Genomic DNA, 19,053 nt, shown 5'->3' on the forward strand with positions numbered 1-19,053 from the left:
GACGTTTCTGGAGGGCGTCCCACATCATGGATAAGGGCTCCTGGTATGGAATTTGAATAAGACAGTGTATCTCAAACAGGCTGAGTCCTGACAGGTCTCGGTCAGGAGCCTTTGGGGAAGATTGAGGTTTCAGAGTCAACTCGTGACACATTATAATTCAAAAACCACTCAATTGAGTTAATACTTGACTTCGAACAGACCACGTCCAATCACTGACCTAGGCCAGTGGGAATTCAAAAGAAGTGTCATGTGACAGTCCTTGAACTTAAACCCAATGTCTCCATTTTCTTAAGGCATCAAGGTAACAATTAGAGACCAAGACAAAAGATCATTACGTATATGGGAGAGACAGTAACAACTCTTAATGGAGATTAGAAATATCAGCGCAGCATTGGGTACTGGAAACAGATTTTTCTAGAGCAGGTGGGATTGAAGAAAGTATGGTTTTGATTATTGGAGGTGGGGGTGGGTGAATGGGAAGAAATAACAAAGGGGAGTACAGACAGGGACAACGTGGCCTGGAAGCAGGAAGGGGCAGACCTCCTGTTGTTCCCGGCCCAGCGCCTTCCACCTATGGACTGTCTCTTGGTCCTTGTGTGAGCCTCGTTAGTGGACCAGCTCTTCCTCTCCCGAGAGGTCTTCCCCAACCCTCCTCCGTCAGACCTCAAGGCTCCTTCCTCTGTCCTCCAGGCACGGGACCTGTGGCCCTTCCCGCGGCACAGGCTTCAGCCCATCTTCTATTACCGTTGCTCACAGGTCTGCTTCCTGATGAGGCCACGCTCTCAAAGGCAGGGGCTGGATCTTATTCACAACCCCGAGTGGCCCACAGTTCCTCACACAAAATCAGTAGGTATTCAAAAAACATTCCTTTTTACTGAATTGAATGGGAGGTAAAGCAGGGTGAAGTGAAGCCAAATTATAAATAGGCATATGTAGGAGGTCCCTTGTAGCCTAGTGGTTAAGGACTTGGCGTTGTCACTGCTGTCCCTGGCCTGGGAACTTCCACATGCTGAGGGCACAGCCAAAAATAAATAAATGAATCGATAAATCAATAAACAGGCATACACACTGGAATTCATCCATTCGGTAGACATTTATTTAATGCTTACTCTGTGCCAGGCCTCGTTCTAGGCTAATCGGACACATCCACGAACAAAGCAGATAAAAATCTCTACCCTTGTGGAGTTTACACTTAAGATCTATCACAAGGGATGGGATTAGCAATAAATTTACATAAATTCAACCATACCTATCAGCCAAAAAAAAAAAAAGAAAAAAGACACACATTTAAATAGTTAATTATTGGTGCTAAAAAAAATCTACTGTTGATATGTAGTTTCTTTATATATTTCATTTACTGTATTCATAAAATATTCACACCCATGTATCACTCTGCAGGCATTCTAATTGTAAGATCATATAGAGAACTTTATTGGCAATTTAAGAGATTTTCAAGGATCATTTTGAGCATGCTCGATTCCAGCCTTAGTCACAGCCTTTAAAACCTAACTGCCTTAGAAGATGTAACTCTACTGTACCAAATGGAAACTCTGGGGTTGTTGGGCAAAGGAGAACATTTTAAGTATTTGAGCATGAGAATGATGACAAGCTAAATCCACATCGGATGGGTTTAGTCTGGTCATGGGGAACAAGAGATAGAACATTCACATAAATACACACGGTCAGTCCACAGTGGAATTCACATCATGAATTTAAAAAACAAAAGCCCCAAAACAAGAAAACAGTTTGTGAGCCATTTCCCATTCTTAAAAAACAACTAAAATAGTAAGAGTTTGAGGTCATAAATATTTCTCATCAACTCAATTATAAAATCTAAAAGAAAAAATCTTAACATACTGGCTTCTTCTGACTAAAAGTTTATCATTTCCATATATTTTTAAAAGAGCATTTAAAAAGAACACCAAGTTAAGAAAAATCATTTTTAAATTTTGCAATACCTTTATATACATTAATACCAGTCATTTAACCCTGAAAACATTCTTCACTTGTGCAATGTAAAAAATCTGACAGTATGTGACTGGAAATATTCCATTTCCATAAAGCTACAAACAGATTTATGCTCCTACGAGCAACGTTAGAAAAGCAAAAATAATAATTGTAACGGCAATAAGCACCAAGACAAAACCTTTTTTTTGCACTCAGGGCCTGATTGGTTGTATTTAAATATAACCTCTACCAACAAAAGACCAAAATACACCTAATTTGGCAAAAACAAAACAAAATGGATAAAGTTATATATACAGAGGTCTGGAAACAGTGAAGAATGCCCAGTTTAAAACAATAAAATCAGTCATACTCCTTTTTTAAGTAATGTGACATTTGCAAAATTTACCCACATCGCTTTTCTTCCACTTTAGTTCACTTCACACAGTTCAGACGGCCTGTTTTTGTTAATGTGTTGTCACACCAGTGTAAATAAATATGCTGAATTATGAGTTTGCTATCATAGATCCAAACCACTAGAGCTAGACCCAATAGCTCAAAACAATTTCAGCTGCAACGCAGTCCAACTGGTGAAACAGATTATTTTTATAATTTTTAAAAACCTTAGTCAGATGAGGGGTGTGTGTCTGTGTGTGTACACATGCACACATCCAAGTGTGCCAGAGCAGTGTGAGAGAGAGCGCATCCCCCAGAGAGTGACACACAACCAACCACACACAATGGCCCGAAAGACACGGGCAGCCAGACCCTGAATCACCCCCAGAACAAACCTGAGGCTGTGCGATGGGGGAATGAGGGGATCTGTCACGCCGGGGAACCGGTGACAGGTTTGGAAAATGAAGGCAGAGGCAGGACGCTTCGGCCACACCACGCCCATGACACTGGAGGAGGTGAAGCGGGATGGGGCAGGGATGAGGGACCGCCTCTGGCCGCACTAGATGGGTTCCCCAGGTCTGCAGCTGAGGGTCCCTGGAGCTTCCCCAAAGGGCATTTGCAGTGGCCTCTTAATGAGGACGCCTCAGGGGTCCCAGAGTCTGCGCCCCGGTCTCCCGTCCTCCGGGTCTGAATGGCTCTCGGTACAGATGCCATCGCTTCTAGAGGCTTGGCCGAAACCCATGACTACCTCCCAGTGCCAACTCAGTCTGAGAAAGGGGCTCTCCTCCCACCGCTGTGGGGTCCCTGAGTTGGAGGTGATGCCAGCGTGCTGGTCGCTGCGTGGCAGGAACAGAGTCAGGAGGTCCGGAAAACTCCGCGGTCCCAGCTCCAGATGAGCCGGGTTGCTCTCTCAGTGCCACTCTCCAGTGAGCTCCTCCACACAGCCGCTACTGTGTGGGGTCAAGGAAAGAAATATTGCTGGAATATGAGAGAAAGATTTTTAAAAGTTCAGCCTTGAAGCGCCTTCTGAAGGAAGGAAAGGAAGACCGCGGTCTATTTTCCCGTCCTGGGCTTTGAGGTGAAAGAGCACCAAGGTTCTGGTAAAGCTGCTTGAAGGTTCTCCCGGCCTCTCCCCCCCGCGATCCTCGGGAGATCCGGACCAGTCCACTTCCCAAATCTGCAACCATATCTCTGGGCATGTCTATACAGCTCTTTAATTCACTTTCAAAAGCCACAGCAGTTTTTAAATCAAATGACATGGTTGCATTCTTTAAATGCCAACCATGAAATCATTGCTTTAAAAAAAAAAGAAAGAAACTAGTCAGGTTATGTGTATGTAAGTCAAATACAATTCTCTCCTTTTTAAAGGTGCTTTATTTGGTTGGTGAAGGCCTGCCTATGGCTGCTTCTAAAAGCCCTTGGAGGAGCCTCATATGACATCCTATAGTTGGGTATTTTGCTCCAATGTTTCAGGTTCTTAAACTACGCTGTAGGTATAAATTGCTTCATGACACCACCCCCCGCCCCCGCCCCCGCAAATGGGCGCATTAAATGCAGAGAAAAACTTCATTTATAATTCAGTGAATTTTAGCAACACCAAAATAATGATCCAACCTGCCCAAACATGCAACCCCCATGAATGAAATAAATACTCTTCTTTAAAAAATGGTTGGACTTGAAGATCAAGTTAAAATCCACCGTATTTCAAGTTCAATTCTTTTTTTTTTTTTCAAGTTCAATTCTGAGGGTTTCTATACAACTGTAGTGAAATTTTGAATTCATAGTGGCATTCATTTTCCTGTATTTTCCTATATTTATCCTAAAGAAGCTTCCTGGATCATAATATTTAGGGAGAAATTCAAAGGGCTTTATCGTATACTGTGAATTTCCAGTAAACTCTCAGTTTATCAGGGTTTACCCTTAGCGCAAGGTCATACAACCTCCACATAATGCAAGTATACGGATAACAAGGATTTCAAACACAGAACTCTTAGCTCTGTGTCATAAACAAATTTGGGTAAAACCGCAAGCCTTCCACTGAATCGTCTCGACAAAGGTGGCCCATCTTCTCGGCAAGAAGCAACCTAGGAAGCAAGGAAAAAACCACCGTCACCTGCCCATTCAGAAACACAAATGCCAGCTGGAGTGAAGAACAAAGGCCTACCTCTCTTTAGCTAGGAGGACAGACATGCCCACGAGCTTGGCAAACTCTTCTGATGTCAGGGATCCCTTTTCCGAAACCTAACGGAAACACACAGCAGGGAAAAAAATGTGATCCTGTAGGCCAGGTACTAACCTGGGGAAAATATCTACCAGTATACTCGGGAAATGATTTCCTGAATTTTCTATGAAAATCCAAAGAGTAGAACTAAATCTTCTTCCCTAATGTTTAAGGACCCAGAACAAATACAGTAGAGGCTAAAACATCTTGAAACCCTATATAATGTAATAAAGGCACTGTACTAACTCCTAAAAAGAACCATTCTATAGTCCAAAAAGGAGCATATAACAAATTCTAATTGAGTGTAAAGTACATGCTCCAGGACCCTTATACACAGCATTGGTTTTACTTTGACCCGAGCCACTGCAGTCAGATCCTTAACAGGCTGTGAATTCCCATGGGATTAGCTTTAACTATGTGGTAGAAATATCTGTAGCCTTGGGGTTTTCATCTAGTTTAAAATAAGAAGTATACGTGTGATTTATTCAAATTATACACACTCATCGCAGAGGCTAGGAGGTGGTAATACTTCAAGGATCCTTATGAGTTTGATCAGCAGTTTGACCCGTAAAATCCATCTGAGCTACAGCTGATTTTCATGATTTTGAAGCAATTATTTCACAAAACAATGTGTGACGTTTTATAATGAAGCTTAGGTGGTATTTACGACAGAAAAGGTTGAATCACCGGCAACATTCTGATTTACAAAGTTAAAAACTTGTTCTCAAGACTTGCATTTCAAACAGAAAGCAAACCAAAAATATCAGTGCACCGGACTCCCTCCTTACAAGATGTTTTGAGAGTCGGCACATTTCAAAGGGCTTTCAAAGTATAATTGTGATTAATAGTTATTCATTGTTAATGATAAACCGTTTACAGTTGGGTCTGTGCATGTCACTTTTTAGTAAAGCTAAATGCAAAAGGAAATCCTGTTTCTCGAGTTGCTAAGCATCCAGGTCTTCGTGTGGCCGGATCCAAGGACGGGAGGAAGCCGGGGCTCCCGTACCGTCTCCAAGGCTGAGGCCACCATTTCCTCCTCCTTGTGGGACTGAAGTTCAATGACCATGACGCCGCTGTCAAAGACCCGGAGCCTAAAAATCACAGACGGGAGAACAAAGCCATAACTATCTGGGATCTCGGGCCCCTGAGGAGGCACTGATATTTTTTATTCTCCTTGATGCCCAGCGATGAGGGCACTAGTAACATGAAACAACACTGAAACTACAATGACCATGCGTAGCTAGGGCAGAGCCAACAAGCTCGTGAATTAACAGTTAGTGAAGTCCTGAACTATCATCCATGAGCTAAATAAAATATGCTTGGCTACTTTTTTTTTTTAGCCTGAGGATAAAGAGGTTATAATTCACAGCTGAACACTGGTACTGCCATGTCTCCAGAGACTAAGACAAAGCCTAAGGGCAGGTGGCCTGGCCAAGTGGCCTCATGGGAGGAGCCCACGCCCTCCCCTCACTGCCCTGCCGAGGATGGAGGCCGCCGACACGGGGCGGCAGTGCCAGGGGAATTCTACCCATGCGTAATAGAATTTCAAGAGGGGCGACATGCTGGCATTCTCCCACGCAGGCTGGCAGGCCTGGCAGGGCTTTCCTGTCTCCTCAGGACAGAATCATGGCTACAGTTAGCAGACTTTCTGCAGAGGTTCTTTTACCTGAGAGGTAATTTCAGTGCTTCCAGCATCTTGCAGGCATTCACTAAATCTTCTGGGGAGAGCAACTAATGGGGGGAAAGAAAATCCAGTTGACACTGCCAATTAATAGAACGACATTATATAATTATAATGACCACTAAAACAGAAGAGGAAATTTTAAAATTACCATAGATCAAGGATTTTAGGTGGTTTAATCACTACAAGGTGAAAGGGATTAACAAAGAGGCAAAGGCTGCTTTTTTTTTTTTTAATTTTAAAAAATTTTGGGGAGTTCCCGTCCTGGAGCAGCAGAAACGAATCTGACCGGTATCCCACTGAGCCACAGGGAGAACTCCAAAGGCTTTTATTCATTAAAGCAATGCTATCCACAGAAATATAATGCAAGTCATGTATATAATTTAAAATCTTCTAGGCATTCCCATCGTGGCTCAGCTGGTTAAGAACCTGACTATTATAAGAATGTGGGTTCCATACCTGGCCGCTCAGTGGGTTAAGGATCTGGCGTTGGATTTAGCGGATCTGGCGTGGCTGTGGCATAGGCCTGCCACTGCAGCTCTGATTCGACCCCTAGCCTGGGAATTTCCATATGCTGTAGGTGCAGCCCTAAAACAAACAAACAAAAAAACCCCAAAAACGTCTAGTAGCCACATTTAAAACAAAAAACAGGTGAAATTAATTTTAACACATATTTACTCAACCCTACAGATCCGAAAAGTCCACATATAATTGATATAAAAAGTTATTAATGAACGAGTTAACATTTCTTCACTCAGTACTGAATCCAGTGTGTAATTTATACTTACAGCACACCTCAACTTGGACTAACTACATTTCAAGTTCACAGCTGTCACACGTAGCCAGCTAGCAGCTGCCCTTCTGGACTATGCAGCGTCGAAGAGCCAGCCCAGTGTGGTGGGGACCAACTCAGGTGTGAGTCACACAGAAGGGCTGCGGAACCAGCCCCGCTGGGGTGCCAATCCCAGGCAAACCCCATCTCCAGGTGCGGCTGTGGTCAAAGTATTTAGTCTTTCTAAGCCTCAGTTCCCTCAGGCCCTAATCGCCCCCAAAGGGGATGTGGAGGTGGCTGCCTCCTGAGTCACTGGACGGATAACGCCTGCGGGGGAGTGAGTACCCCCTGGGGGTAGTAGGGTGACTGTTCAAATAAAAACACACAGCAGAGGCTTAACTCAGGGGACTGGGCTGAGCACTGGGGAGGTACGTGTCAGCTGTTTGCATGGAGGTGACTGCTGACACCACAAAACCGTGTCCTACTTCAAGGGCACAAAGAGTGTAGGGACAGAGCCTCGGAGGCCAAGAACATCTGGGTGTGAAGGGGCCGAGAGAGGTGAAGTACAGCTGCTGACTGGGAGCCAGAGGAGCCGGGCAGCTTCCCCTCTGTGTTCCCTGCAGGCAATCTGTGCCCAGGGTGGTTCATTCAGAACAGTGTGCTTTCAGAGACAGCATCGGGCCCAGCCTTACCTGCCATAATACAAACACAGCATACTAGAGCTTTAAGGTACCATTCAGTCCAAACCCTTATTTTATTTATTTATTTTGTCTTTTTAGCACCACACCCACGGCATGTGGAGGTTCCCAGGCTAGGGGTCCAATCAGAGCTACAGCTGCCCGCCTACACCACAGCCACAGCAACGCCAGATCCTTAACCCACTGAGCGAGGCCAGGGATCAAACCTGTGTTCTCATGGATACTACTCAGATTTGTTTCCGGTGAGCCACAACAGCAACTCCCAAATCCTTATTATTATTATTATTATTTGTCTTTTCAGGCCCGCACCCGTGGCACATGGAAGTTCCTAGGCTAGGGGTCCAATCAGAGCTGTAGCCACACCACAGCCACAGCAAGGCCAGATCCAAGCCGTGTCTGAGACCTACACCACAGCTCATGGCAACGCCAGATCCTTAACCCACGGAGCAAGGCCAGGGATTGAACCTGCAACCTCATGGTTCCTAGTTGGATTCGCTTCCGCTGCACCACGATGGGAACTCCCAAATCCTTATTTTATTTATTTTATTTATTTATTTTTTTTGTCTTTTGTCTTTTTTTGTTGTTGTTGTTGTTGTTGCTATTTCTTGGGCCGCTCCCGCGGCATATGGAGGTTCCCAGGCTAGGGGTTGAATCGGAGCTGTAGCCACCGGCTTACGCCAGAGCCACAGCAACGTGGGATCCGAGCCACGTCTGCAACCTACACCACAGCTCACGGCAACGCCGGATCGTTAACCCACTGAGCAGGGGCAGGGACCAAACCCGCAACCTCATGGTTCTTAGTCGGATTCGTTAACCACTGCGCCACGACGGGAACTCCCCAAATCCTTATTTTAAAGGTAAAAACCTAAGTCCCAGAGAGGTTAAGGCAGTGACTCAAGGTTACTCAGCAAAACCAGGAAGAGAAGCCACCTCCTAGATCCCAGGGTAGCATTCTTTTCACTGTACCCCTCTGCTGCTTAACATAGTTTTGATATTCATAACCCTTCCTCAAATTGTATTCATTGTAGGGGAACTGGTATTATATTAAGAAAGTCTATATTTAGGTAAAAGAATATCTAAATATTCTATTCTTACTTCCATTCCTCGAGCTCGGTTTACTAAACAGTACACCTCCGTGAGGGACATTATTCCCCCTCGTTCCTGTTAAAATGTGACATAAAAAGAAGCATTATTATTAGCACCAGTTAGCATTTCTTAACAGAAATCAGAAATCATAAGCAGAACAAAATCAGAAAGCATAAAATTTCTTAAAAAGGTTCTGAAAACTGTATTTACACACAGGAGAACCCTATTCAGACATCACGAAGGCATTTCAAATTCCATATCTGGACTTTAATGTCATGATTACTGTTTAAATATTTAGTTAAATGAAAAGTGGGGTTGTATGTCATGTTTCAAAAAAGCACATCTAAGAGGTCTGTTAATCCAGCTACTAAATGAAATTAGAGAATTAAATAAGAATATCACCATTTGCAACCCCTAATGAAGAAACAGATCTAGATGACTCAATGGCTGATAACGTCACCAAAAAAAAATCAGACATTATGTACCTCCTGATGGAAATGTCTAACACCCTCTACGAAATATTCTTGTTAGGAAAAAAAAAAAGAAATTCTTGGAAGTTTCCGTTGTAGCTCAGCAGTAACAAACCTGACTAGTGTCCACAAGGATACAGGTTTGATCCCTGGCCTCCCTCCGTAGGTTAAGGATTCGGTTTCTGTGAGCTGTGGTGTAGGTTGCAGATGCGGCTTGGATCTGGCGTTGCTGTGGTTGTGGTATAGACCGGCAGCTACAACTCTTATTTGATCCCCTAGCCTGGGAACTTCCATATGCCACAAGTGCAGCCCTAAAAAAAAAGAACTTGTAGCTATAACTACCAGTTTACAGGAAATACACAGGTCAGGGAAGCATGGCAACCTACAAGTTAACAAAATTCAGACTCTGAGACACTGTAAGATTACTAGTTTCTTCAATAAATAAATTGTATGGTGGAAAAAAACAGATGGGAAAAGGGAAAACCCATACAATTTAAAAAACAAAAAACTTTAAGAAATCAAACAATTGCCATGTATCCTGTTTTGAACAAATCAACTGTAAGAAAAAGTGTGAACACTAACCAGGTATTTGATAATATTAAGAAAATTATTGGGAGGTCCCGTCGTGGCGCAGTGGTTAACGAAGCCGACTAGGAACCATGAGGTTGCGGGTTCGGTCCCTGCCCTTGCTCAGTGCGTTAACGATCGGCGTTGCCGTGAGCTGTGGTGTAGGTTGCAGACGTGGCTCGGATCCTGCGTTGCTGTGGCTCTGGTGGAGGCCGGCAGCTACAGCTCTGATTCGACCCCTAGCCTGGGAATCTCCATGTGCCGTGGGAGCGGCCCAAGAAATAGCAAAAAGACAAAAAAAAAAAGAAAGAAAATTATTTTTGGAGTTCCCCCTGTAGTGCAATGCGATAGGCAGCAGCATCTCTGCAATGCCAGGATCCAGGTTCAATCCCCAGCCTGGCACAGTGGGTTAAAGGATCTGGTGTTGCTACAGCTGCTCAGATCTGATCCTTGGCCTGGGAACGTCATATACCATGGGGCGGCCAAAAAAGAAGAAAACTACTTTTAACTTTTTAGGTGTGAAATGGAATGATAATTACATTTAAAGGCGTCTTTATCACTATAATTACATACTGAAATATATGTAGGTAAAGCAATGTGACTGATGTCTGGGATTTGCTTAAAAGTATATGTGAGGGGAGGTTGGCTTACAGATGAAGCCGAATGCTGGGCACTCTGGGATTCATTGCACTATCTATCTTGTCATGTGTTTTAAATATCTCTTCATGCAAGTGCTTTAATAAAGCTTTGATCACCTGAATAATGTTAGACTAGAAGATGAATCTGTATTATCAAAGTATTAATAGTGCACTACATATTAAGACTAGATATATGAAAATGTCTAAATATATACAGAACATATTATTTCCTTTTGAAAATAAGAGATAAGAACATATATTTCCTTTTGAAAATAAGAGATAAGAAAGACTTCCTATCAAATAGATGTAGAAATCTGAAATGGAAATTAAAATTTAGAAGATAACTGGCAAAGAATCCATTAGTAAGTACACTGAACTGGTTAAATGTTACCAAAAGGAAAAAATAACATGTTGATTGAACAGTGACCACATCATGAAGGGAGTTACACTCTTGTTAAGATTTCTAATGACATGGAAATAACTTAACAGAATATAAAACCATTTAGGTTGTGTTTTTACCTCTAAAGGCGCCTGCAATATTCCAGCCAGCTGTTTGGCCAGCTGCATGTGGTACTGGGTGCCTGAGCCGTAGGTTTCCCTGGTAACTGGGTTAGCTATTCCCATGCTCAGCAAATAGGATTTAAACCTGATGGTCTGTAATGAGGAGAAAAGGCACAAAATGACTTTGCAGAATGAGTCTCTCCACCCAAACATCTGAAATCCTTCCTTCACACATTCGTTCTAGCCAGCTCTCCTTCTGCGTTTCCATGCTGTGAACTACAGAAGAGTGGGTTTCTCGTTCTTCTCTGTATAAATCTGATTATTATTCTTCCTTCTCCTGTCTCAGTACCTCATATTCCATCTACCCCACAAGTGTGGCGGCAGAGGAGACTTAGAAAATAACTAGGCTCTGTTTAATGCCAACCAAGGGATATAACCGACAACTTAGGAAAAGGGCTGTGACCAGACTGTAGACAAATTCAATGAAACATATCAAATTTTGGAGATGTCGAAAACAACCACTTCTGACATCTTTCAATATCTCTTTTTTCTACCCTCCAAAAAAGGTACTGAAATATCCCGTAATTCTGCTAGAACTAACAAAGTTTTCCCAGTTGACTTTTTCTTGAGCACTTTCATGCGTCCTCAAGTCCTCAAGGAAATCAAACACGACACTAAGGAAGCAAGCTGGTAAATCAGGAAAACATCACTGCATGATTTGTGTAATCTAGTTTCTAATGCTTTCAAAAAGCAACTTATTTACCTCATCTTCTGTGATGTCGCCTTGCTTGTCTTTAATCTTATTAGCAATTGATTTTGACAGCTCTACCATTTCCTTAGCCTGTCAAGAGAACAGTGAAAGACTGAAAAGAAATAGTGTCCCCAAGTGTCTGCTGACAAAATATAGTTTCAAAAGCGTATCATAATTGGAAGGAATTTAATAGGTACAAATGACATATACCTTGACCATTAGCTTGCTCAGGTCTTCAAAGGCCTGAAATGAGAAATAAATTTTTGTTAGAATCTGTCTAAAGAATTAAAATGTTTGAAAGCAATGAAACACTCTATTTCCTTCCCTATGATAAAAATTTATGAAATTTTCTTTAGAACACCAATTTATTTATATAAATATTTATGCAAGGAATTAACCTACCTTATTGTAAGAATTCAGTTTAGCTAAACCATAAATTTGCCAAAACAAATTGCAAACAAAACCTTTTCATTCTTCAAAGTGAAATAGTTATTGATTAAACAAACAAAAGGTGGAGTTCCCGTCCACCTGAAACGAATCAGACTAGGAACCTTGAGGTTTCGGGTTCAATCCCTGGCCTCGCTCAGTGCGTTAAGGATCCGGCGTTGCCATGAGCTGTGGTGTAGGTCGCAGATGTGGCTTGGATCCTGCGCTGCTGTGGCTCTGGCGTAGACCGGTGGCTACAGTTCCGACTGTACCCCTAGCCTGGGAACCTCCATATGCCGCGGGTTTGGCCCTAAAAAGACAAAAAAGACAAAAAAAAATAAATAAATAAACAAACAAAAGGTGACATGAGTAATAGTTCAGAAAATATTATTTACTGTTTTTTGACACGAGTAATAAAAACGTGTCATTGGTTTCCCCCAAAACCATTTCCAGGTAGGGGGTCAAGACTCAAAGGCTCTGTGAGGCTTTCCTGGCTGGAAATGGCAACAGGCAGCTGTGGAAATAGTTCTTTGGGTCCAACAATTTTAGCTTTAATAGCAAGTGTGATTTAACTTGAACTGGCACCCTCAGCCTCTGAATATTAAACAGACTCCACTTGTAGCTTTGAATAGAGTGGATATCACAAAAGTAAAGCAATGTGAATGCCACCAAAACATATCTCAACCAAACCCATCAACAGCTGAATTCACTACAATAAGTACCTACTTCAAAGTCCTCTTCAAACGTAATCACACCTATTTATAATACATTTGTTTCAAATCACTAAAAATACACTTCCAGTGTTAGAACATCCTCTAACTGATGTGCACAGATGTTATTTTGTAAAACCGATTAAGCAACCTGTCCCTAATTGAAAACTCTTTCAATCCACATAGAACAGTGGTCAGCAGGTTCTGACGGGCTGGTGCCATTGGAATTACATGCAGGGAAGTATCCCCCATCTGCAAAAGGATTTTGCTAAAAGAATAGAATACTGTGCACAATTCTTACGGCCGACTCACCAGGCTGCTCCTGCAAACAAAGGGGACAAATGTGCACACACCTAACAGGAATTTCCTCAGATAAACAAAAGGCTTAAACGCTGGATTCTTATCAGCAACAGCCAGCAGATGCAGGAAGCCTTTTGTGGGAAACTCGGGGCACCAGCTCTGAAACTAAGGCAATTCCAACATTTAAATGGAGGGCAAATCACACGCCACCCTTGTTTTCAAAGTTAAAACGCCAACACTTTACATACTTAGATGTTTAGTTTGCACAGACAAACTACTAATACCTATGTGTAAAAGCAAGAGTTTAAAATTTGTATGTGGTAAGTCGTTTGATGTACTGTATTATAGTTTCACAGAAAAAATTTGCTAAAGGTAATAGTGAGCCTACACAGAATACATAAACTAGCCCTTATCGCTTAGAGTCCATACAAAAATAAATACAAACATTTGAGTGCCTTGGAAGAATTACCTACAAAATATTTTAAGTAATTATAAAGCATAAACAAAAGCCTCCTCACATCTAGTGTTATTCTAAAATTTGGTATTAGCCAACTATCCAAAAAAAATGGGTGGAAAAACCACCTACAAAAAAGCTAAAGGAATATATGTACAAATACAAAAGAGATGCACATGCCCATCGTGTTATTTTATCTGCCAGTTTATAGAACTTTCTATTCCTCTACCTGGTCCAAAGTTGAACTTTCACTCCAAGTTTGAAAAAAAAGGCATCTGTTTTAAAACCACGGGGTACTCTCAAGCCATTTTACAGCATTTTTTCCTTACCGATTTTCAGTCATTACTTTGGTGGTCAGACTTGGGAACTATTAATACATACCTGAATTTTCTGTTTTGATATCCTTTATTCTGAATTTTGCATATTCTGTTCCCTCTACCTGGGTCCTCTTATCCCTACAGGTCATCTGCGGGCGCCCACTTGACTTGCAAGCCTTGACTTCCATTACTTCTACTAACGAGGCCCCCCGACCCCATTAGAAGCTAGGGGCTAGGTTTGTGTTCCTGTTGTAGCCACTCACATTGGAGAGGAAGCCAGCCTGCCTGTCTGCCGGCACGCCAGGACAAGCCTAAAACATCTGATGTAGGGCTTGCACTGAGCAGAGAGCAGAGTAAGTCAGTGACCTGCACAAGAGCCCAGTGTTTGTGCAGAATCCACTGAGCTCTGCAACTCCAAGAAAAGTACACTACAACACAATAACTTTTCATAAATTAAGAAAAACATTATTTTGAACACCAAGTTACTATGGTTGCATTCAGAAAAAGGGATACTTATAATACAAAATTAGCTCACTGTTCCAGGCCAGCTCCAAAAGTGTCACACAAAAGGATGACTACAAAAGCCCCTGGAAAAGGACAGTGAGAGCACCTTCTGGGTGGCAGAGAGGGGCCATGATGTAGCAGACCACACTCGCTGCTAACCAGGAGGCCTGAGTTCTCAGAGTTCTAGTTCCAAAGCTACTCACTAGCCCTGAGATGCTTCCCTCTCTGGATAGTACAAACCCTACTAATGCTAAGAGGCTGGAATTTTATGGGAATAGGAGATTCTAGGAAGATGGTGGCTGTGGTAGCATAGTTTCTGAATCTCTCTAAATCCCAACATTAAAACGGGGCAATAAGGAGTTCCTACCATGGCACAGTGGGTTAAGATTCTGACTGCAGCAGCTCAGGTCAATCTCTGGCCTGGCATGATGGGCTAAAGGACCTGGAGTTGCCATAGCTGTGGCATAGGATTCAATCGCTGGGCCCAGGAACATTCATACACCACAGGTTGTGCGGCCATACAAGTTCAAAAAATAGGCCATACATTTTTTTTTTTAATTAAAAAAAACAAAAAACAGGCAAGTAGACCTCAAAACCAAAACTCCACAGGCAGCATATACTACAAAACTAAGTGACAAGATATCCACAAAAACACCCAAGAGACAAGAAAGTGGGGACAAACCACCAAGAGCCACAAGACCTGCATGACATCGGCATCAAGGCAGGAGAAAGAAAAGGGAAGCACAGGGCATCTGACGGATCTGAGAATAAGACCCCAAGGAGCCAAGAGGACTCACTGCAAAGCAGACGGGCTGCCTTAAGGACAGAGACTCAAACGGGGAGGGCTCTGCCCTCTTCAGGAGTGGGCGGGTGCAAGAGCTCCTCGGGAAGGGCTGAAGCCGCTTGGAAAAGCATGAAAGTGACCCTCCAGGCTCACCTTCCCACACAGGGACCCCCACTGGGGACAAACTCCTGAGAGAGGAACCAAAAACCGAGCAAAAGAGGGATAACAGTTGCAGGGGAGAAGGTCCAGCTAAAAACAGGGGATGCAGCAGGGAATCCCAGGAGCGGGCTGCCCCCTCCTGCAACACCACGTGGACACACGGAAGGGAGCGCTCTGAGCAGTGAGAAAAGCCTCCCTGAACTAGGTCTTCCTTCCCGTAAAAGTTCAGGAAAACTAAGGTCACCCAAAAATTAGCAAGAGCTAATCAAAGCCAAATCCCACACAAGGCTATTATTTAAGGAAAAAGAAAATCAGGTGCAGAAAAACGCTACAGCCACTGAAAGCATGCTAGAAAGATACACTCAGAGATCAGATCAAAAGTTTACCTTTTCTTTCAGAATGAGCTAATAGATGTTAATAAAAGGACACAAGCTATGAAAGGACAATATAAATCAGAAATGAGGTGACAAGACTCAAGAAAGAATATTTTAAGTTTTTTGAAATAAGGACTGCACCAGACAGAACGCAAGAGGAATAAAGACAACAGATAAAATCCTCAGGGAAAGAGCAGGTGAAAAGGGGGAAATTTTTCTAAAGTAAAAAAGAAATGAAAAAGATAAAAAGGGTCTGGGAAAAAGAAAGGGGGAAGACGGCAGTAAAGCTGCAACACACAGTCAGTAGGAGTCTCAGAAGAAGAAGAAAAAAGGAATTATTGAAAATTGTAGAAAAACTTCCCTGAAATTAAAACATTTCTGAAACCAAATATTGAAAGCATATTGTGTACCAGAGACTAACAATCCAGAATGACCAATAGACAGACTAGACATTCTAGTAAAATTTTACCAAGTTTTATTTAAAAAAAAAAGTCCTCTGGGCAACTAGGAAAAGCAGCAAGTGACTTTAAAGAAGGGAAAAATTAGGTTATCATCACTTTTTGGCAGCAACACTTCATGTCAGACAAAAAAAAATGAAAGTCACATACAGAAGTCACTTCAGGAAGGGAAATGCGAGCCAAGGGTTACAAATCCAGCAAAACTGACCTCCATGTAGAAGGAATACGAAGAAGCCAGAACTCAGGGAATGTGGTTCCCATGAGCACTTTGTGAAAAATCTCCTAGAGGATGCGCTCCGGACAACCCAAATGACCAGAGCAGACGGACTAAGGACCGGTGGTGGTACCCGCACAGTCACTGTGAGGGGAGAGAGGTGTGGAGGCTGAACCCTCAGTGTAGACATGGCACACTTACATTTTACCCGTGGGAAGAAAGGGGAGAACATACACACAAAAAATCATTCTAATTGTCTCAGTAATTATTTGCTAGGGTGGTCCTGAAATTGAAGAGGAAGCATCAGTATGACCTCATGAGGCACCTTTATTTAAAAAAAAAAAAGAAAAAGAAAAAAAATCTTTGCTCTTTCCACTGAAAAGGCCTAGAAATAAAGATCTACCCAACAGGGATGCAAATTCCTAGCAGGCAGACTGTGCTTCTGAAACACCATTTCCCACTAAAAGAAACCAGAGCTTCTCAGATAACTGGTTGATTCCAGATCCAGCGCAGAAATATGCAAGACAGTCCTGGTATTTTTGTCACATTTGACAGTAAGGAAGCAAAGTCCACCAGGTCACATAAAGACCACTCGGGAGCCAACCTAAAGAGGCTCCCACTGGCCAAAGATGGGACAATTTGAGCTTTAAATAGGAATAATAATTGCAATTGGTTGAAACCATCAAACATGTTGAAATGTATAAATTCATAATAATACGTGAAAAAAAAACTAAGTAGTTGCCTTCGGAGGAGGATAGGGACCAACCGATCGTCCAGATGATAAAAGAAAGGGCACTTAGGCTGCCTTCCTTCTATGAAGTGCATCACTGAGTAGCAAACAGTAATGCAGGGAAGCAAATCTTTAAAAAGTATTCCAACTAATAAATTACAAATAAATCACAGAATATCACCATCTGCAACCACCAATGAACCAAAGGTCTATGCACTGGATACTGACAGCTGCTAACCCCATAAAAAGAGGTTGATGAAGGAACACGGTGTCACCTCCGGCCTCACCAAGGGATCACACACGAGTCTGATCAGGCCTCTGGATCCACTGCTAATGTGCAGGAAATACAAAGAGCTGATGAACACACACAAGTTCAAAAAGCCATTGGCAAAACCCAGACCACAGCTCTCAGTAGGTTCAAATGCCCTGGTCCCTGAACAAGAATCCAAGCCAATGAGTAGGCCCAGATTAGGGCTACAATGATCGATTTCATGTGCCAACCTGCCTAGATGGTGGGGTGCCCAGGCATCTGATCAAGTATTACTCTGTGTGTGTGTGAGGGAGTTTCCACGTGAGGTGAGCATTTGAATCTACAGACTGAGTTAAGCAGGTGGCTCTCCTGAACCTGGGAGGGCATCTTCCAGCCTGCTGAGGGTCTGACAGAACAAAAAAGCTGGCAGAAGGGAGAACTGGCTCTTTCTCTGCCTGACTGCTGAGCTGAGACATCAGAATCACCCTGACCTTGGACCAGGACTCAGTACCACGACCACTCCCCGCTCTCAGCCCTTCAGACTCTGGCCAACATTTCTATCACCAGCTTTCCTGGGGCACCAGCTGGCAGGTCCCCACAATCACGTGAGCCAATTCTTCATAATAAATCTCACTGCATATATAAAAGATAGGAAAACATAGATACACAGATACCTCTATCTATAGAGCTATATAGATATAAGCACGTCTATATCGACGTATCGAAATCGAAATCTGTTATGGGTTCTGTCTCTCTGGAGAACCTTGACTAATACAGGTAACCAGTAATTATTTCCAGTTAAGACTTCATTTGACTGAGATACATCTCTGAAATTCTATGAACAGCACTAATTAAGGAATTTTCTTTCAAACTATTATGAAAACTAAAAAATTACTTCACAGAATCAGTTCATCAAAGTCCAAGACCATATAAACCAACGATATGTTTAGATGTGCTAATGAATTGCCAAAATCTAATGCTAAACTTTCTTCACTAGAGTTCTTTCCCCTTCACTTGAATTTCCTCAGATCTGATGAGTTTCAGGAAAAGGGCAACACACGTGCTTCAGGGTGGCTCTCCGGGAAGAGACAAGCTGGGTTGAGCCATTCTTACTGGCTGGCCCTTGAGTGGACGGCAGCATAAAATCGTGTGGTGTCCGGCCAGAGGCAAGGGTCCCAGAACAGCACTGTCCATCAGCGAAGTTACCCAAACATCCACCAACAGCTACTTACACAGAGCACCCTGAATTCCTCAGGAGTATCCTCCCAGGAACTCCATCTAGACTTTAAAACTTACGCACAATAAACCACAAGGTTTTCAAACATCACAGAAGACAAATCTGTGTTTCTTTTTGGTTCCTTTTTGGAAAAGTTTTCTTAAAAAACACGTTTGGGCTAAATCATGCCAACCTGAAATGGCCTGTTAAACAGCGTAAGAGACTGCGTGGCTTTAGGCAAACGAAACACATCCCAGTTCACAGAAAGGAGTCAGTCTCAGCTGAATCCAGAAGAATCAACAAGATGACTGAAAAAGCAGCTGATGGGAACTTGAGCGGTTACCTCAGAAATGTTTTTGTCAGTTTCTTTTCTTTTTTCTTCCAGTTTCCTTTCAATACCTACAATTCCTACAGCCCTTATTCTTCCTGGCT

The 19,053-nt window shown here is 42.7% G+C and overlaps 1 protein-coding gene across 5 annotated transcripts in view; it reads right to left on the bottom strand.

Moving 5' to 3' along the window:
* The window catches only part of VPS36 (vacuolar protein sorting 36 homolog), a 34,100-nt gene continuing 16,121 nt past the window's right edge, over positions 1,075-19,053 (bottom strand). For 4 of the 5 annotated variants that reach the window (XM_003130947.4, XM_013980473.2, XM_021065573.1 and 1 more), the window contains 9 exons: positions 18,965-19,051; positions 11,936-11,968; positions 11,738-11,815; positions 10,993-11,127; positions 8,808-8,873; positions 6,228-6,292; positions 5,568-5,652; positions 4,505-4,581; positions 1,075-4,424 (listed from right to left, as the gene is read on the bottom strand). In XM_003130947.4, coding sequence (XP_003130995.1) covers positions 4,331-4,424; positions 4,505-4,581; positions 5,568-5,652; positions 6,228-6,292; positions 8,808-8,873; positions 10,993-11,127; positions 11,738-11,815; positions 11,936-11,968; positions 18,965-19,051 — 720 coding nt within the window. In that variant the 3' untranslated portion in view covers positions 1,075-4,330. The remainder of the gene's footprint in view (positions 4,425-4,504; positions 4,582-5,567; positions 5,653-6,227; positions 6,293-8,807; positions 8,874-10,992; positions 11,128-11,737; positions 11,816-11,935; positions 11,969-18,964; positions 19,052-19,053) is intronic. The other variant, XM_005668376.3, reaches the window with a different exon arrangement.

Source organism: Sus scrofa, chromosome 11 (assembly GCF_000003025.6).
Source record: "Sus scrofa isolate TJ Tabasco breed Duroc chromosome 11, Sscrofa11.1, whole genome shotgun sequence".
Taxonomy (NCBI): Eukaryota; Metazoa; Chordata; class Mammalia; order Artiodactyla; family Suidae; genus Sus; species Sus scrofa.